An 18,800-nucleotide genomic window follows, 5' to 3' on the forward strand; every position below is an offset into this window, starting at 1 on the left:
CCCCCCCTCCCATCTCTCTTAGGCGCATGCGGAAGTGATTTCGTGGGGGAAAGGCGGAAAACATGACGAGTTTGTGGAACCTGTTGCTTGGCTTCGCTTTTGGGTTGTCAATATTCGTTTTTCATGATAATTTCGGAAACAAGCATGCGAATGAAAACATCTAACCAGCATAGACTATGAAATCTCAGGGAAACATCAAGCAATTCAAGATCACGAACACATTGCTGAGACTAAGTCCGTCAAGCGCGTTATGACTTATGAGATTCCTTAAAGTTCACTGGCATTTTCAACGGAGTGAGGATATATCAACACTACAAAATAAACAATAAAAATAAACACATGGTTACTTTCCACCCATCATACTAGTCCTATACATATTAAAATCAATAATAGCCCATCACAGCGTGTATTTCCCCAATGGAGTATTGTCCTCCCAGCTCGACATTGCAAACTCCTCTCCCGGGCGTCCACTTTCTTCAACATCTCCTTCTACGGCTACCACTGCCCACCAGGCGGCGAAACCACTAAACCTGTAGCAAGGAGGTGCTGCAGTCGAGGATTATGTTCCCGGGAACCCACTTCTGCTGTGCACTTATCCGATTATGGGTGTCAGGCAAAGGAACTCTATTCCTTGACGGGCCATGTACCTCTAGGGGTTCTGACGGATGAATAACAGGGAGATGACCATGATTTACTAGACTCTGATGACAGGCAGATTTTGAATTCCTTCAGTCCTTGCTCTGCGATGTCTACTTTCCGCATCTCCCCCTTTCCTACTTGGCCATGGACCTACTGTAACACACTGCATCTCTTCCTCAGCCCCCCTTCCCCCCCGCGACTCCAGAAATGCCAACCATCCAGACCGCCTTTTTTATATAGTCGAATGCAGCGTTCGGGTTACTGTGTTTTATGAAGGCAGTTAGCTCCTGGCTTGCGGAAAGCAACCATGGCTTTACTGCGTGGGGCTAGCTACATTGTTGATGAAATGAAGAATGGGAAAAGAGCTGCAAGAACAGGCCTTACGTCTGTGGAGTGTGTTCTGGACCACTTGTCTTGAAGCAAAAGCGCGAGGCCTGATTGCGTAATATGCAGCGAGTAATGTGCCCTTAGCACACTAGGATATCCTATCGGATTTTGCTTTAGTTGGTTAGCAGCGGCTTCTAGCACCGCCAAACAACAATCGCATCGCCCACATGGACTTTTCCGACAAATCCGCTTCTTGTTCTTCTTTCGTTTCCTTCGCCCCTACGATCCGTTCTTCACCACATATCCGTGCCACACAGATAAACCAAATCCACACGGCGACGGAACTCTACACAAACACGCAAAAGAAAAATATCAAATCCGCAATAATTTCTTTTTCCTTGTTTATCCTTTATTTGGCATCGGAATACGGGTCATGAACAGAAGGTCAAACCCCGCACTGGATTCACCCACACTCGACTCATCCCGCAAGCGGACTCAGGGCTTTGTTTCCTCGGCTGTAGAATCTGCCCCCTCTGGCAACGATCTCACTGGCAGGACTGACGCGGTTGGCGAAAACCCGCGCAAGGCACGCAAAGTCAGCAGGGCTTGCGACTACTGCAAGACTCGCAAGGTAGATATGGGTTGTAGCCCAGCACCGATACCACAAGAGCAGGACTGTAGCTAGAGCACGACTTGGCCACTGACATACAGCCTACCTATGGGCGCACATAGGCAAAATGCAGCGGCACGCAACCCTGCGACAAGTGCACCCAGAAAGGGCGGTCGTGTCAGTATGATGCCAAGTACTCACGCGGCCGTCCCCCTACACCGCCGCACTCCTCCACCACGCTCTCCACCACAGCAGCTCCGGTGATCGAGTCCACCAGTCCCGACCAGACATCCACTTCTGAGATTCCGCAGCCAACCTCCCACCATCCCGGTAACCTCCACCCCGGCCCCAATGCCGGCTCCGCACCGGCCTCCCGCGCCTCCCCGGAGCACGCCATGGCCGAGATCCAGGGGCAAGTATTCGACACCACGTCGGGCGTGACTTTTCTGCACCGCGCATCCCGCCGCCTCGCCCGGCAGCGCGGCCCGGACTCATCTTCCCTTCCTTCTGGCGTCCGCCACACCCAAGGCGTTCCCTACGACAGCCGCCAGCCCGTCATGTCGGCGGGGGACCTCCCGTTACCCCAGTTCGGCACCCGTGGCGGCATCGAATTCGATCTGCAGCTGCCGGCCGTCATCCCACCGCGGCGGGAGGCCCAACGCCTCCTGGCAATGTACTTTGACGTCTGCGTCGTCACGTACCTGATCCTGCACCAGCCGCTCGTCGAGGCCTGGCTGGCGGCGATGCAGGACGACGTCGAAAAGGGCCTTCCGGGGTGGCAGCGCGTCGGCACCGCCAGGGCGGCCATCGTCTTTGGTGTCTTGGCGATCGCTGCCGCGCATGAGGATCGTGTCGCATCGCCTTTTCCTGAGCCCCTGCAGACTTCAGGGGGGAGGGAATCATGCCAAAGGCCGCAGCAGCAGCAGCAGCAGAATCATCACGACCGGTTATTCTGCGCGGCGCAGGCGCTCGTCGAAGCGGAGACGGGACTGCCGCGGCTCGAGTCGGCGCAGGCGAGGCTCATCCAGACGCTGTACCTGCTCACGACGTCGCGGATGAACAGGGCGTGGTACACGTTTGGCAACGCGCTGCAGATGATATCCGCGCTAGGCCTGCATAGGAAAGCAGCGCGGAGGGCGGGTGGCTGTGGAGGTGATGGGCTGGATTATATCCAGTCGCAGCTGCAGATCAGGACCTTTTGGACCGCCTACATCTTGGACAAGTACATTGGCGTCATCATGGGTCGTCCGAGGCACTATCACGATGATGATATTGATCAGGTCTACCCGGACAGGGTTGATGATGAGGATGTTGATGCGCAGGGACCGATAGAGGTGGATGATGACTTTCCGGATTGCCATCTGGATGCACTCATCTGCCATGCCAAGTGAGTTTTTTTTTTTTTTTTTACATCAGTTTTGCACGTCACCCCTGGATATTAATTTGTGCAACCCCTGAACCAAAAACACGATGCAAGCCACAACCACTAAAGACTTATCGCATCCAAGAATCGCCCGTATAATCGGCGCCATCTCCCGCGAAGTCTACTCCATAAAGCCCATTACCGAGCAAGCCCGATGCGACGCCGCCCGGCGCCTGAGCCAGGACCTGCGCCGCTGGAAGGCGTCGCTGCCGCCTCACCTCGGAGCCATCCGCCCGTCCATGCTAGGCGGCTTCTACCGACGACAATCTCTGGTCCTCCGGTTCGCCTACTGCCACGGCGTCATGCACGCGAACCGGCTTTTTCTCCTGTCGTCGTCGGGCGGGACCGAAAGCAGCAACGAGGCCGCGGTGAAGGAGTGCGTGGCGGCCGCGCAGTCGGCGCTCGAGGCCGTCGACGGCATGGTCGGCGCCCAGTCAAAGTCCATCCAGGCGCTCTGGTGGACGCAGTACGTCGCCTTTCACGCGCTTGTCATCTCGTATGTTTGGGATATCCAACGGAAGCGGCGGCCCGGGGCAGGGGAGGAGTTGGAGGCGGTCAGGCATGCTAAGCTGATGGCGCTTGCTGAACGCTGCCAGACGTATTTGGCTGAGGCGACGGCGGCGAACTCGCCTAGTCGGCGGTATGCTGTTATTTTGGACGAGTTGCGCTTGGAGGCGTTGGGCCAGCAGCAGCGGTCTCAAGGTGGGCGGACGGAAAGGTCTGGTCAGGGGGTTGTGGATAGCGCGGGGCGTAACAACAACCGTACTGCTGCGCGACAGCATGTTGGATACTGCAGTGGAGTGCAGCAGGAGCGGCAAGTTTTAGAGACTGAACCATCATCCCTTGCGGTCACTAGCGGTGGGGTTATGCAGGATGTCGGAATGGTGGGCGGGCTGGATAATGTCTTGTTTTCTGGCGGAGGAGGTATTGCCAACTTGTTCGACGGGTGGCAGACAACAGATTGGCTGGACCTTGACTCGACCGCGTTTGGGTTCTATATACAGCATAACTCTCCTGAATGGATGACCAATATGAGTGCCTGAGTTCGGGCCTCTAATCAATTCATTCCCTTTAAAGGTTCACGCAAAACCCCTTTTTTGCTGTATAAGAATCTTTATTCATAAGAACTCATGACATTGTCTCTCTACCGCAGTCATCAATACACTCTAGAGACGACAATCCAAGTGCCACCCTCCATCAACTCACCTCTTGGCCGCTTCATTCCTGATCCTCAAATCCACCGCCGCGACAACACAATAAATAGCATCCAGCGTCGGCGTACTCATCCCCAACTCCTTCGCCTTCCTGGCTGGATACCCAAGTATAACCTCGACTTCCATCGGCCTACCGTGCTTGGCGTCCTCATACATGCTGCTGTAGATAGTCGGCATCCCTAGAATCTTCCGCATCAACCTCCCGACCAGCTCATCCTTGTTCAAGGGCACCCCCAACGCCCTCGCCACATCCACCGCCTCCCCCATCAGCCTCTCGGTCATGGGCGTGGCGCCCTCTGTCGACGAGAGCCAGGCGTGCGTGTCCAGTCCCGTCAGCGTCGTGAGCGCATTCCACGCCACGTTCCACACCACCTTCTCCCAGCGCTGCACCTGCACGTTGTCGACGACCTGGAACACGGTCTTTCCGGTCGTCAAAAGTCCCGCAAACTCGTCCAGTCTGGACTTCTCAACGGCAGGGTCTACCGTTTCGTTGGGGAACAACCCAATCTGCATGTCTTCTGATGTGGTGTGCGCGATGATGCCGGGGGCCGACTGTCGCGCTCCGACCCACGTCACGCAGGACAGGATCGTCGCGGATGGGAAGGCGGCGCGGAAGGGCTCCTCGTTGCCGACGCCGTTTTGAATTATGACGATGGTGGTGCGCGCTGGGTCGACGGACGGGGAGAGCTGTGATGGGACGGTGGCTTGGTTGATGGCCTTGTGGGCGCAGACTATGTAGTCGAACTTGGAGTTTGCGTCGGCTGGTGTTTGTACAACTGTTGTTTTGGGTGTGAAATTAGCTTATGTCCTAGGCATGGAAAGTGTAAATTGACGGTCAACTTACCCTGGTACGGCTTGACTATGTGCTTCCCGTGGTTTTCGCTGTCGATGGAGATGCCATTGGCCTTGACGGCCTCGTAGTTTGACCGTGCCACCACCGTCAGACGGACGTTTGGTGATCTGCTGAGGACAAAAGCATAGAACGAGCCGATGCTGTTAAAGGGATTTTTCAGTTTGTCAGTAGGCTCTCTGTCAGGGGCTGCGTAACATTTTTGGTAGTTGTTTACTCACGCCCCAAGGCCATACAGCATCACATCGATTTGTTTGCTTGCCATTGTTGTGGAGTTTCTACTGATTTTGCAGACTCTTCACTCTATCACTTCCATATATTCACTAGAACTACAGAAAATAAATCATCGAGGGATCAAAAAACGAATGCGTCACTCTGCCTTCTACAACTTTTCCTGCGCTGACTGAGCGTCCTCGGCCAGGTTTGTTAATGGTGGGGTAAACAATCACCGGTTACCGGCGGATGTCTTTCTGATTCTCCAACGTCGAGACCCCTGATTCGGTCCAGTTCACTCGCCCACATATGGAGGAACGGGGTGCGGCGTGGGGGTAAGCTCATCCATCGACTTACTGTACATACTAATGGGGGGGGCATATTGGGGAGCGGGTTTCGTCGGATCCAGACCGAGTTAGCGGGGAATTTACGTATTCTCAGCTGTAAAACGAGCTGCGGGTCTCTGATGGTGCGGGTGTGTCGAATCACACTAGGTGGGAAATCGATGCTCCCTGCACGATGTGTCCGGGGTAGTATCCAGGTATTTTGGACATAGGCAGTAGTGTAACTCCGGGAATAGCGTGGGGTGTGCATGTAGGTCTGTACGTCTGATGTTACTGTATTGTTTGTCGACCAAAAAGGCCTGCCAAACGAGCCAACTTCCATCATAACCTCACGAAATATACTACTGACAAACAGTCCACTTAGAACCAAATATGCCGAATCCTTTCCTTGAGAAACTCTTCTCCCTCGATGGCCGCCTTGCCGTTGTGACGGGCGGGACAAGGGGCATTGGGCAGGCCATGGTCATTGCACTAGCAGAGGCAGGGGCTGACATCATTCTAATCCAGGTCCGCACAAGGCAGTATTTTGGGCCTCTTCCCCCAAACGTTTGAATGATACCAAACGCCCCAAGCAACTAACTCCGTCTACACACCACAGCGCGACGAAAGCAACCTCGAAACAAAATCTCAAATCGAAGCCATTGGCCGCAAAGCAACCGTCTACACCTGCGACCTATCATGCCAAGAATCAGTCGAGCAGCTGGCGCCAAAGATCCTAGCCGACGGGCACGACGTCTCCATCCTCGTGACCTGCGCCGGCATCCAAAGGCGACACCCGGCGCACGTCTTCCCCATGTCCGACTGGGACGAGGTCCTACAGGTGAACCTCAAGACCGTGTGGACGCTGGACCGGGATTTTGGCGCCTACATGCTCACGCGGACCGCCGACCCGACGACCGGCCAGCGCGGGAGCGTCATCAACGTGGCGTCGCTCGTCTCCTTCCAGGGCGGAATCACGGTGCCGGCGTACGCGGCGGCGAAAGGCGGCATTGCGCAGCTGACCAAGGCGTTGAGTAACGAGTGGGCTGGCAAAGGCGTCAATGTCAATGCGATCGCGCCGGGCTACGTCGCTACGGATATGAACGAGGCTTTGCTCAAGGATGAGGCGAGGGCTGCGAGCATTCTGACTAGGATCCCGGCTGGACGGTGGGGGAATTCGGATGACTTCAAGGGCGCGACGGTGTTTTTGGCGGGGAGGGGCAGCTTGTATGTGTCAGGGGAGCTTTTGACTGTCGATGGGGGATGGATGGGGAGGTAGGATTTTTTTTTTTTTTTGTTCTATATAGTTCTAGAATAACATCAGCCAATGTCTAACGAGTAGTGATGCCATCATGGCGGCTTTGCTTTGTTGCAGGAGCTCGACTTGCGGGCAGTGAAGAAAAATAAAAATAAAAATAAAAAGAACCAGGGGGTTTGTAGTAGTGTGAGGGGTAACTCCTCCACATTTGTACCCCATAACCCCCCAATCATCCCCGGGTCCATCCCACAAACCGCTGGATCGACCGGCCCAGATGCTCGACGGAGCGTGGGTAGAAGCGGGGACATTGGGCAGCGAGCTCGGATGGTCAAGCCCGCACTCGGAAAATCTAACTTTTCTGTTTTTTTTTTTTTTCCATAGCAACCTGCGTTGGCCTGGTACAGAGTTGTACAGGGTCGATGGTAGGAAAAAAAAAAAAAGAAAAAAAAAAAAGTTCCCCTAACATGCATGCTCTTTTTCCTGTACCTGTATCAAATATCGACTTGAACGTCTTCCCCACCACCGTCAACCCCGCACTGGGCGAATAGTTTTCTGCGACCTTGGCAAAAGATTCCCATCATCCTACCCGTCTCCATTGTTAGCTGCGTCACATCAAAAACACACCATAAATAATGGCAACAATAAAAGCATCAGTCCTTCACGGGCCAAAAGATCTGCGCATTGTAAGTTTTCAGCGTCCCTCACCCAACCTTGTCCGGCTGCAACCCCCAAAAATTAACCGTCCATCCGTCCCTGATCAACAGGAAGAGCGCACGATCCCGGCGCCGGCCGCGGGCGAGGTGCAGGTCTCGATCCGGGCGACTGGAATCTGCGGCTCTGACATGCACTACTACGTGCACGGGGCCAACGGCGACTTTAAAGTGCGCGAGCCGTTGTCTCTGGGCCACGAGTCGGCCGGCATCGTCGAGGCCGTTGGTCCCGACGTCACGGACCTCAAGGTCGGCGACCGCGTGGCCGTCGAGGTCGGCATCGCATGCGACGACTGCAGCCTCTGCAGATCCGGGAGGTACAACCTCTGCAAGGGCATGAAGTTCCGGTCTAGCGCAAAGATCTTCCCCCACTTCCAGGGCACGCTGCAGGACCGCATCAACCACCCCGCCCGTCTGACCTACAAGCTCCCCGACTCGGCCTCCCTGGCCGAGGGAGCCCTGCTGGAGCCGCTGGGCGTCGCCATCCACGGGGTCAGGCGCGCCGGCGAGCAAAAGGACAAGACGGCGCTGGTCATCGGCGCCGGAGCCGTCGGTCTGCTGACGGCCGCGGTGCTGCGCGTGGAAGGCATCAAATCCATCGCCATCGCGGATATCGTGCCCGAGCGCGTGCAGTTTGCCGTCGCCAACGGCTTCGCCGACAAGGCGGTCGTGGTCCCGAGCAAGCGCCTGCCTCCGACGGCCACCGCCGACGAGAAGCTTGCCCTGGCGCGCGAGACGGCCACGCTGCTGAGCGGAGAGGGCAACGGCGGAGAGGAGTACGACACTACCTTTGAGTGCACGGGCGTCGAGTCGTGCGTGCAGGCGGCCATCTACGCCACCGGGCCCGGCGGCCGCGTCATGATGATCGGCATGGGCACGCCCGTGCAGACGGTGCCGATGGGTGCGGCGGCCCTGCGTGAAGTTGATTTGCTGGGCGTGTTTCGGTACGCGAATGCCTACCCGCGCGGCATCGAGCTTTTGGCGGGCAGGGGAAGCAACGGCATGCCGGATATCGGACTGTTGGCTACGCAAAACGTCAAGGGGTTGGAGAGGGCGGAGGATGCTTTTGCCATTGCGGCAAAGCCGGTAGATGCGGATGGAAAGCTGGTGTTGAAGGTGATTATCGAGACTTGATTGTCTGGAGTAGATCAGGGTAGATAAAAATAATTGGTTGATATCTAAGTTTCCTTATCTAAAGGTTCCGCTACCGATACCACAAAGTTACAAGTGTTCCCCACTACCAAAGTTTGCTATCGTCGAGCTTTATTTCTTCGTCACTGCAGTAAGTATTCCTTTCTTCCAACTTTTCTCCAGTTCAAAATACTGCGCTGCTGAAAATTCTCTTTTGAGAGCTTTTATCAACAGAAAAGACATCCCCAGCGCTCTACCACTCCCGAATTGAACCATCCGGCCCGTGAAACTCCTTACACTGCCACGGCTTTGTATCCACCGCAATCTTGCGCACCATTTCCTCATCAATCTCAATACCCAACCCGTAACCAGTCGGTGCCATCACGTACCCCTCCTTGATGTCAAACACCTCGGGCTTCTTCAAATACGTCAGCAGATCGATATCACCTGCCTCGGTATTGTAGTGCATCCCAAGGCTCATCTCGAGAATGGCAAAGTTCGGCGCCGTCAGCGCGATCTGCATGCTGGCGGCAAACGCGACGGGGCCCAGCGGGCAGTGCGGAGCGATGGCGACGTCGTAGGCCTCTGCCATCTGTGCGATCCTGCGCGTCTCGCTGATGCCGCCGGCGTGCGCCAGGTCCGGCTGCAGGATGTCGACGCTGGCGTCTTCCAGAAACCGCTTGACGTCCCAGCGCGTGTACAGCCGCTCGCCGAACGCGATCGGGCACGTCGTTTGGTTGGACAGCTGCTTGAGGGCCTCGGGGTGCTCGCAGAGAAGCGGCTCCTCGATGAAGAGCGGCCGGTGCGGCTCCAACGCCTTGGCTAGCTGTTTGGCCATGGCTTTGTGGAGCCGCCCGTGGAAGTCGAGCCCGGCGTCAAGCCCGAGAGATTTGACTATCTTTAGTCTTTCTACCGTCGAGTCTAGCACGGCTGGCGAGTCGACCCAGTTGGCGTCCTCGGTTGCGTTCATCTTGATGCACTTGAGGCCTTGGGCTATTCGTACCTTGGCGGCTGCCTCGACGTCTGATGGTCGGTCGCCGCCGATCCAGCAGTAGACCTGGACCTTGTTGCGCACTTTACCGCCGAGGAGTTCGTATATCGGGACCTTGAGCGTGCGACCTGTCACGTCGGGTTTGGTGTCATCAGTACCGATGCTTGCAAGGCTCTGTAGGTTAAAACGGTTACTTACCCTTGAGATCCCACAGGGCAATATCAACACCAGACAGAGCAGACATGAAGACGGGCCCGCCGCGGTAGAAGCCATGCCTCCAGAATTTTTGCCAAATGTTTTCAATGTCACTGTAGAACAGGTCTCTTTTTAGTCTCTGGTCGTGGTCAGAATACGATAATCTGGAAGAGAAACCTACCCTGCCTCCATGCCGATCAATCTCGGGATCATCTCCTCGAGCGTCCCTTCCACCGCCAGGTCGTGGCCTTCTAGTGTCGCCTCACCCCAGCCATACTCTCCGTCCTCGTCGGTGATCTTGACCATTAGCCATCGTGGCTTGACGCGAAAATACTGGACTGTCTTGATTGGTGCCATTGTAATTGTTGGTTATGCAAACTTGTGATAATTACTGATGTGATATTGAGATGCAATTCCAGGTCCAGCCCTAACATAACAAAGCAAACATGCAAAGCAGAACCAAGATAAAAAAAAATCAGCGGTGACTGGCAATAGAAATCCGCTCTAGTTAATACCACGGCACGGCATTTGACCGGAAAACACCATGCCGACCCCTTTCAAACATCTCGGATACCTGCCCCCCAACAAACCACACGCATCTCAAATCCGCTCGGTCAGCTTTGGTCGCCGGTCACGCAGTATCTTCCCCGCTCTTTTTCCCCAAACATTTTACCCCTCACGGTAAGCAGCAAGTTTTAATTACTCGCGGATTTGTTCCCCGATGTCATGAGATTACCCACATGCATTAAGCCCCATCGGCCAGCCCTTTTAATGCAACTAACCCCCACCAAAACTCAACAGCTGTCCGAGTGGGAGGTTTCGTGGGGGGGATGATTGTTGGCTGCTGCTGCTGGCCATTGTCCTGCACTTTATTGTCCCCTCCCCCGTGCTGCAAGTAAATATAATGAATGCAGTGCAAGTAGTCCAACACATACGACCATACCCACTGGAATATACGGGATCCCGTCCGCTCTCCCCTAGTCAAACCAGTGAGGGACGAACTAGCACTCAGGTGGGTGACCACTGGGGAATCCTCGGTGTTGTATGTTTTTGTTTTGTTCTTTTTGCCGCAGTGGAAGCCAATAAAGCCTGTTATAATTGTATAAGGGCGAAATGAGGGGTACATTTGGTTTTGTTAATGTTTAACCCGGGCGCCGTATGGATGGTTTTGCCCGTGTACTATGTACTATATAACAACTTCCTTACCCACTTCGATACCATGAGGCTATCCTTGGCTTTTTTTTCTGGTCTGAAGACACAAACTTTGTCCAGTCACTTGGTTTTTGTGACCATCTCCGTCGCCAAGCCACCGGCTCGATTGGCATCTTATGATCAGCGCAAGGCTTTTTTGGCACTTGGGTTGAATGCCTACCTGCAATGCCTGTTGTCGTCTGAAGCTTTGGTTGGTTTTCTTGACTTTTTGGCTCCCGAGTGGGATGCCTGATGTTTTTGGCCATGCTTTTCTTTTCTTTTTTGCATTCATCTCAAAGATGGCAATAACTTCCGCATTTTCCCTTCACGGCTTGATCCCGTCGGTCCTTTTTTTTTCCTATGGAATTCTCCTCAGTCCTTCATCCCTCGGGCCATCAGTGATTTCAAGACATCCCAGCATTATAAAACTATGCAGCCGGAGCAAAGTTTGTTAGTTTTACACACCCACTTCTTCTGAGGTGCGACCACTCTGTTGTCATCAAGATCTTGTGCGACTTCTCTTTTTTTTCCTGCCCGAGTACCACAGGTTTCAAGTCGAGCATTTCTAGCCATACGCGTCCCTCAAAAGAGTAAAGATGGGTATATAACTAGGCAGGTAGGTACTCAATAATTCTTTTGGTCTAAGGGCATCAGTCATTCATCAATTCATTACGCAACCCTACCGTTGCTGACGTCTATTTCTGGATCTGGATCTCTCTTATTTACCTTCAAGGTTAATTTCCGAAACGGTGTACTAGTCTGTGTTTGTTTTGGCGGTAGCTCATGACATACCCTTTGCCGGACAAAACATCTTGACCCGTCATTCGTTGACTCGGTCGATTTGCTTTTGAGGGTAAAAGTTTAAGATTCGGCGAGTGGTACCATGATATAAAGCCTTGGAGAATAGAGCATCATATCACATCTACTACCTCATCTATCCCTCTTTCCATCTGGATGTCAAAGTATTCCAAGCCCAAACATCACCCTGATTGTTATACCAAGGTTCCACCATCCTCACAGGCATCTCATCAAACACCAGCAATGCCGTATCTCAAAGCAGTTTTACTGGGTCTCGTGGCTGCAAGCACCACGCTGGCCGGCCCAATCGTACGTCCCGGGTCTGTGGATGTACCACGAGCGGTCATGCCCCGCGACAGCAGCACGGCCGATCCGATCTCTGTGTCGCTGCCGGTGCCGGTGATGGACGGGCAAAATGACCAAGCAGCCACTGCCAAGTCTGAGCTTGCGGGTGACGACTCTGGAGGATTAGAAGCCCGCCAGGTCCGCGCCGCACAACCAAAAAAGGGTGGAACACGAGTAGTCACTGGGGGCAGACCACGCGGCGGCGGGACAACAGTAATAGCAACAGTACCCAACGGGCGGAACACACGGGGCGGTGCTAGAGTGAATCCGGGTATCCTCAACGCGGTATCTGCCCCTGCGTTGCCTGTGACATCCGGCACAAAGATATCGGGGGTCATTCTGGATAATAGAACTGAGGATGACCAGACGGATTCTAAACAAGGAACAAACTTTGAAGTACGAGTTGCAGTCCCCGGGGGGAAAACAAACGGTGGTGGGGGGAGAACGACAAAACCAAAGTCGACGACGGCGACAACGACAACATTGACCGTAAAGCCAGAGAAGATATCCCCGGATGTCATTGCGCAGATATCTCGACCTGCGCCATTGGCTATCACCTCTGGTAGAAAAATATCAGACACCACAATTGGGACTGTCGTGTCTGGCAATCCTAATACAAAGACACCGGGCTCTGTATTTGCTGTTTCCTTGCCTAAATAGATGGAAAGCACGCCAGGCCGCTACACAAACATGGAATGATGGAGAAATACGAGTCTCGCTCCCGGATGAAACCATTTATTGTAATTAAAGCAATATATCATTTAATGGGGTGAAAATAAGAGTCAACAAATTCAATCTGTGATTATATTGTATTGAGGCAATGTCAGTGGGGCTGCATTTGGTTTGATGAGTTGGTTACTTGGCTTTCTTTTCCCCTGGAGTTTGTGTTTGTAGTGTAAAATATATTTACTTAGTACTGCTGTGGGAGGTCAGGATGCAGTGCATTGTGCATGCATGTACATACAAATGTTATACAAATTGTGCCGATGAGCCTGGCACAATTGATCAATGCAGGATATGCGGCTCGGAATTATATATTGCTTACCACACCACACTTGCATCTCGCCCCCAAATCCAACGGCTTTTTAGCACATTACGATTCAGCTGAAGCGGGAAACCTACGTGGGGGTCACAAGAGTTCAATTTCACTGTTGCCGCTCGTATCATCTTCAAGCTTTTGTCACCGGCCAAAGTACTGCTAGACCACCCACAGTGAACCCCCAACACCCCACGACACGTACCCCATACGAACCCACCCATCCACTACAGAGTAAACATTCTTCTCTTCGGACCCCGCACCTATCATCATTCGCATCGCCCCAAACGATTCCAAACCCCAAAAAAAGAAATGTCGGTCCTTTCTTGACAGCTCCTCCTAAACAGCAACCAAAAAAAAAAAAAAAAACCTAGCGAAATATGCCGAGGGTGATGTGATCTCCGGGCTCGGGGCTGTGGCGTGCTGGTGTTTGTTCCTGGTGTCGCGCGGATTTTGATGAGGGGACTGAGGAGCTTTGAGGAGAAGCGATCATTACCTAGCTGAGATCAGATGAATGTTATTCTCATCCTCTTCTCTCCATCCCTGATCAACGTTGCCTGACTTGTTTGTGCCTTTGTTGACAATTACATACCACGCACCTCACCTGTTCATCAACATTGGTCTTCTCCATTGATTTTGCTTTTGATTTTTTCTCTTTTTTTCTTCTTTGCGCAACACCATCACCACATCGCGTGATCATTCATCGGCCAACCGTTTCTATCTAAATATCCTTGGCCGAGTTGCTTCGTGGCTGCTCTTGTGCTACATGACGCTACTATCCGCGGTGCACGACACACTTTCCTTTCCACAAAAGCAAGAAGCAAGCAACATTCTTGCCGCTCTCGCCTTTGGGCTGGAAACATCCCCGTACTATAATACATCAACTTGAAACCATCAACCAATCTTTGTCTCGGGCTACTTCCCCGCCTCAACGACGCCACTGAAGATATATAGAACATTAGTCAAGCTACTGTCTACTTCCTAAAGCCAAACTACCCTTGGGCACTTGCACCAAACTCAAAAACCCACCCCGCACAAAGCAAACACAGAACAAAGACAAAACCCCTCCTAAAAAAACAAAGAAAAAAAAAGAGGCACACAATGGCACCCCCCAACGGCACCGACGCAAACGGCTCTACCCGCCGTCCACTCACTCGCGGCATCTACGTCCCGACTGTCGCCTTCTTCACGGCGGACGAGGAGGTGGACGTGGCGACGACGGCATCCCACGCCACCCGGCTGGCCGCCACAGGCATCGCAGGCATCGTCTGCCAGGGCTCCAACGGCGAGGCGGTGCACCTGGACCGGGACGAGCGGAAGCTGATCGTGCGCACGACGCGCGACGCCCTGGACGCTGCCGGCGCCCAGTCTCTCCCCGTCATCGCGGGCGCCGGAGCCCAGAGCACGCGCGAGACGATCCAGCACTGCCGCGACGCCGCCGAGGCCGGGGCCGACTACGCCATCGTCCTCCCGCCCGCCTACTACGGCAGCCTGCTCACCACCAAGCACATCGTCGACCACTTCCTCGCCGTGGCCGACGCCTCGCCGCTCCCGCTCCTCGTCTACAACTTCCCGGGGGCCTGTTCGGGCCTGGACCTGTCCAGCGACACGGTCCTCGCCATCGCCGAGCACCGCAACGTCGTCGGCGTGAAGCTGACGTGCGGCAACACGGGCAAGCTGGCGCGCGTCGTCGCCGGTGCCAAGCCGGGCTTCTTCACCTTTGGCGGCAGCGTCGACTTCACCATCCAGACGCTGGCCGTCGGCGGCCACGGCATCATCGGCGGCACGGCCAACGTCGCCCCGCTGGCCTGCGTGCGCCTCATGAAGCTCTGGGACGACGGCAAGGCCGACGAGGCCCGCGCGCTCCAGGCCGTCGTGGCCAGGGGGGACTGGACCGCCATCCAGGGCGGGTTCGTCAGCGTCAAGGCCGCGCTGGAAAAGTACAACGGCTACGGCGGCAAGCCGAGGTTGCCGTGTGTGCTGCTCGAGGGTGCTGCGCTGACCAAGCAGGTCGACGGCTTCGCGGAGCTGGTGGCTGCCGAGAGGGATTTGGAGGCTAAGAAGTGAAGGATGGAACTGGGGCTGTTACTTCAGATTACGTAGCATTTGCTTTTACTATGGGCTTCTTCCTCATTTTTTGAGATAATGCATAATCCAATGATTGGCCATTTTATATGCTCCATCGTGAATACTGATTTGTACTCTGTTACAGCCTTGTATGTTTCCGTTACTAACTTTTTTGTACAAATTCAATCCCATCATCAAGATATTTCCCTTCGCCAAGAATTTACCCCTGAATACCTTCAGGCGCCAGACTACTAATTCCAACCTTGACAAGCTTGTCTCGGTCTAATCTTACAATATTCCCTCCCTCTCAATAACCCCTCTAACCCAGAACACGTTGAGCTTCTATATTGATGTTTGCACTGACAGAGAAATCAAGGCATACATACTCGTCTATGCGGCTTTGGGCAAACCCAAAAAACGAAAGTCACGACAACAGACGACTCGGCCACTGTCTCTTGCTGCCTATCACATCCTATTGACGGTGTGACACACAGACAGACACAACAGAGGCAGTATCACCGAACCCGTCACACATTCGCAATTGAGGTAGGACTATTTAAACTCTGTACTACGACGTGTGGCCCCTTCAATTGCAGTCCAATGTTTGGTATCACACTGACCCCCACGCTACTGGGAACAGCGGGTTCGGATCAACAGGAGGTCTACAGTCTCTATTCGTACTACCGACTTCGGCCCCAACCATTATTCTGCATGTGCCCAGTGGTAAAGGGCAACCGCCAATTTCTTGCAATAAAAAAAGCCGGCGGCGTCTTTCCAAGTCAAGACTTTTTTCGGTTACACAAACCCAGTTGTCGACAAGTATCCGTTGTAGATTTGCAAAGATCAATAAGTGTAATTTCATCGGTTGTTTGCTCTGGTTTAGTGAGAGTCTAGCTATCTATGAAATAAAAGCTACGGCAAGGGTAAACATAATCTTTGATCACGACGCAATCCCCTGGCGTTGAACATAGCCGGAACTGGAGAGGGAAAAGCAACGACGAAATGGATGAAAACGAGAACCCCCGTTGCAAAAATTCCCAAGACGCGAGGATACAACGTTCTTGCTCGTGTGTTGACCTCTTCCTTGTGCCTTGGTTAGGTCACGTCTTTGGCTGTTCTTCTTCCTCCTGGCCCACTACCCGAATGACTGTCTTCCTCTTTCAAATGCAGCGTAACTCCGTATGCAGATGCAGTCTAAAAAGAAGAGATTCCAAAGCAATGCAGAAATGAATGAGAGAACTCCAATGCGATAAATAAAGGAAAAATATCATCGATATATTCTGCGGCTTTTACAGCCAACAAAGCGGTAAGTTGCTTTGTGTGTTGAAATGGTTGATGGTGCATAGAACAAGGAAAAGGAAAAGGTCGCAACGCATGGCACTTCTGTCGTAAGTGGCTTAAATCGACGCATATAAAGCAGCAACAGTCACATGCCCTCAAGCCGACGATGCCTCGTTGTCTTCATTGTCCGGACCACAACTCCAGTCAAGCGGCATCTTGATCCAGAAGTCGGCCTCGTCAACCACGGGGTCGAACCGTCTGGATGTCGGCAGGTGGAACTAAAAGTCTGACGGCGGGTATCGCTGGGCTTGGAGTTGTTGCTGTTGCTGCATTCGTGGTTGTTGACGTCGCTGGTCTTCTTGTGGCCAGCTGTTCCTCATCTGTCCATTTTTCTGGAAAGACTGATGCCAAGGAGGCAGGGAGTTGCTACTGCAGTGATTGCCAAAGAGCGGTTGGTTTCGTGATTGTGGTTGGAAAGGGACTGGCTCGCGGCGTCGGTAGTGCCCATCCCAAGCCGCTCGAGGTGCTGCTGTTGAACGGGCTGCTGTGTCAGTATTGATGCGGTTCGTCAAGAAAAGCTCAGTGCTCAGCTTTGTCGTTCATCGAAAAACTTACAGTTATCAACATAGTGCCCCTCATCCCGGCCAACCTGCAAAGTTGCGAATCGGTTCTCTAGGCAATGACTTTGCCAAGCCCCAGCGCCGCTGGCTCGCTCCTCGAAGTCCCCATAGACATAATTACCACGCCTCTGGTCGTGCGTCTCGCCACTGCCACTGCTGTCGGTATACTCCAGACTCTCGTGCGAAATTCGTCGCGCCCCATGTAGATAGGATGGCGAATCGCGGCTACCCGCGAACCGCTCCTGCGCGCCGGGCCACTGTGGCATCTTCATTGGAAACCCAGCGCTGCTACTGTTGCTGCTGGATGTTAAACCATCTCGAGAGTCTCGGCGAAGTCCCCAGTTGCCTGCGCTTGGCGATGACGGACGGATATAGCGTTTTGGGTGGGGTGCTCGTTTCTCTATCTCAGCGTTGCTGTAGTTATTTCCAAGTCAGTCAGTGCTCCAGAAGAGAGGATAGGGCCAGAAGCAGAGAGTTGTTGGAAGTTGGATATTTTGTAGATGAAACTCTGCAAGCAAATGAAAAGCTCACTGTCTCCGTCGCGCCTCCCTCATCTCGATGCTCTCCTCTTCCATGACCCCAGACCCGTCTGAATCCTCGGGCCAACCCCAAGGACTCTGGGGATGTCCCATTGGAAACCGGTGAATCTCAGCTAGCACGTCCCGGCTAATGCGCATGTGGCGTGGGTCCGGTTGCTGGCCTGAAGAGGCGACTTCGCTGGTTTCGGGCCAAATCCACGATCGCCGCGGGTCGTCTGAACTTTCGTTGCTTGGATGTCTCGGAGGTGTCGGTCTCTGTTGCTGGTGTTGGAGTGGAGCGTACTTTCTGCTGTCGGCTTGCTCCATGCTGTGCTGGAACCGTGACTGCTGGTCCTGAACTTCGCGGTTTTCAAGGTTCCGATGCCGCTGATGAAGGTGAGGTTGTGACTTGTTCTCGCCCGTTTGCCAACCTTGACGCCCATGCTGTGGATAGTCCCTCGCAACTCCATAAGATTGGTCACAAGTCGACTCACCCCCACCCCACCCAGGCCGACCACCAAACGGCCTCGCGACCGGTGGCGCACTCGACGGACTCTTTTGGTGCTCCTGCGCCCTCACTCTCCCCTCAATTGCACCGACACCACCACCACCTGCCAGGCACGACCTCGTCTCCCCACTCACATCCTCCCTGTTTACCCTGAGGCGGCCATCGACGATGAGGTCGGGCGCCTCCTCACGGAGCCATCGGATGCTGCCCGGGTCTCCCTCACCGGGCCGCCAGTCCGGAGTCTGGTAGTGGGCGACGACAAAGTATCCAGACAGGTCTGGGACGTACCGGTAATAGCGCGGGTCTGGTCGCGTCAGCGTCGCGAGCCGTCGAGGGTTCCAGCCTGGGCGCCAAGGATCGTCGTCTGTCCGGGGGTGTTCCATATCTGGTGGTGTCTTTGGGTGACGGATGATTGGTGACTAGTTGCAAGATCTAGATTGTGAGTCAAGGCTTCAAATCAAATATTGTCACTTTTGGTTTCCTTGGGGAGAATAGATGATGAGAGCAAGGTGATCAAGTCAGGGCATGTGGTGCGAGGGGCATACACACCTC

The 18,800-nt window shown here is 54.0% G+C and overlaps 10 protein-coding genes across 10 annotated transcripts in view; 5 read left to right on the top strand and 5 right to left on the bottom strand.

Annotated features, from left to right (window-relative positions):
• PgNI_09155 (uncharacterized protein) overlaps positions 1–222 on the bottom strand; it is a gene marked incomplete at both ends in the record, with an annotated part of 1,581 nt that extends 1,359 nt beyond the window's left edge. Inside the window, one exon of the mRNA XM_031129143.1 lies at positions 219–222. Coding sequence (XP_030978387.1) covers positions 219–222 — 4 coding nt within the window. The remainder of the gene's footprint in view (positions 1–218) is intronic.
• A 1,177-nt stretch (positions 223–1,399) lies between these two features.
• Positions 1,400–4,042, top strand: PgNI_09156 (uncharacterized protein; the record flags this gene model as incomplete). The annotated part of the gene is made up of 3 exons (XM_031129144.1): positions 1,400–1,597; positions 1,699–2,963; positions 3,085–4,042. The coding sequence occupies 3 exons, from the start codon at positions 1,400–1,402 to the stop codon at positions 4,040–4,042; spliced, it is 2,421 nt and encodes an 806-aa protein (XP_030977953.1).
• A 159-nt stretch (positions 4,043–4,201) lies between these two features.
• On the bottom strand, positions 4,202–5,375 carry PgNI_09157 (uncharacterized protein; the record flags this gene model as incomplete). The annotated part of the gene is made up of 3 exons (XM_031129145.1): positions 5,285–5,375; positions 5,058–5,206; positions 4,202–4,989 (listed from the first exon to the last, which is right to left on the bottom strand). Exons 1-3 carry the CDS (start codon positions 5,326–5,328, stop codon positions 4,202–4,204), a joined length of 981 nt encoding a protein of 326 aa, XP_030977454.1. The 5' UTR covers positions 5,329–5,375.
• A 617-nt stretch (positions 5,376–5,992) lies between these two features.
• On the top strand, positions 5,993–6,878 carry PgNI_09158 (uncharacterized protein; the record flags this gene model as incomplete). Its single annotated transcript, XM_031129146.1, has 2 exons — positions 5,993–6,127; positions 6,219–6,878. 2 exons carry the CDS (start codon positions 5,993–5,995, stop codon positions 6,876–6,878), a joined length of 795 nt encoding a protein of 264 aa, XP_030977452.1.
• Positions 6,879–7,291: 413 nt separating this feature from the next.
• PgNI_09159 (uncharacterized protein) lies at positions 7,292–8,743 on the top strand. Its single transcript, XM_031129147.1, has 2 exons — positions 7,292–7,540; positions 7,622–8,743. The coding sequence occupies exons 1-2, from the start codon at positions 7,490–7,492 to the stop codon at positions 8,699–8,701; spliced, it is 1,131 nt and encodes a 376-aa protein (XP_030977453.1). The 5' UTR covers positions 7,292–7,489; the 3' UTR covers positions 8,702–8,743.
• PgNI_09160 (uncharacterized protein) lies at positions 8,738–10,434 on the bottom strand. The gene is made up of 3 exons (XM_031129148.1): positions 10,066–10,434; positions 9,888–9,997; positions 8,738–9,817 (listed from the first exon to the last, which is right to left on the bottom strand). Exons 1-3 carry the CDS (start codon positions 10,239–10,241, stop codon positions 8,952–8,954), a joined length of 1,152 nt encoding a protein of 383 aa, XP_030977785.1. The 5' UTR covers positions 10,242–10,434; the 3' UTR covers positions 8,738–8,951.
• Positions 10,435–12,103: 1,669 nt separating this feature from the next.
• PgNI_09161 (uncharacterized protein) lies at positions 12,104–12,739 on the bottom strand (the record flags this gene model as incomplete). The annotated part of the gene is made up of 2 exons (XM_031129149.1): positions 12,104–12,557; positions 12,648–12,739. The coding sequence occupies 2 exons, from the start codon at positions 12,737–12,739 to the stop codon at positions 12,104–12,106; spliced, it is 546 nt and encodes a 181-aa protein (XP_030977483.1).
• On the top strand, positions 12,117–12,878 carry PgNI_09162 (uncharacterized protein; the record flags this gene model as incomplete). The annotated part of the gene is made up of 1 exon (XM_031129150.1): positions 12,117–12,878. One exon carries the CDS (start codon positions 12,117–12,119, stop codon positions 12,876–12,878), a length of 762 nt encoding a protein of 253 aa, XP_030977482.1.
• Positions 12,879–14,355: 1,477 nt separating this feature from the next.
• Positions 14,356–15,321, top strand: PgNI_09163 (uncharacterized protein; the record flags this gene model as incomplete). The annotated part of the gene is made up of 1 exon (XM_031129151.1): positions 14,356–15,321. The coding sequence occupies one exon, from the start codon at positions 14,356–14,358 to the stop codon at positions 15,319–15,321; it is 966 nt and encodes a 321-aa protein (XP_030977481.1).
• A 984-nt stretch (positions 15,322–16,305) lies between these two features.
• PgNI_09164 (uncharacterized protein) lies at positions 16,306–18,631 on the bottom strand (the record flags this gene model as incomplete). The annotated part of the gene is made up of 3 exons (XM_031129152.1): positions 16,306–17,131; positions 17,218–17,636; positions 17,754–18,631. 3 exons carry the CDS (start codon positions 18,629–18,631, stop codon positions 16,881–16,883), a joined length of 1,548 nt encoding a protein of 515 aa, XP_030977480.1. The 3' UTR covers positions 16,306–16,880.
• Between the last annotated feature and the right edge of the window lie 169 nt (positions 18,632–18,800).

Source organism: Pyricularia grisea, assembly GCF_004355905.1.
Source record: "Pyricularia grisea strain NI907 chromosome Unknown Pyricularia_grisea_NI907_Scaffold_7, whole genome shotgun sequence".
NCBI lineage: Eukaryota > Fungi > Ascomycota > Sordariomycetes > Magnaporthales > Pyriculariaceae > Pyricularia > Pyricularia grisea.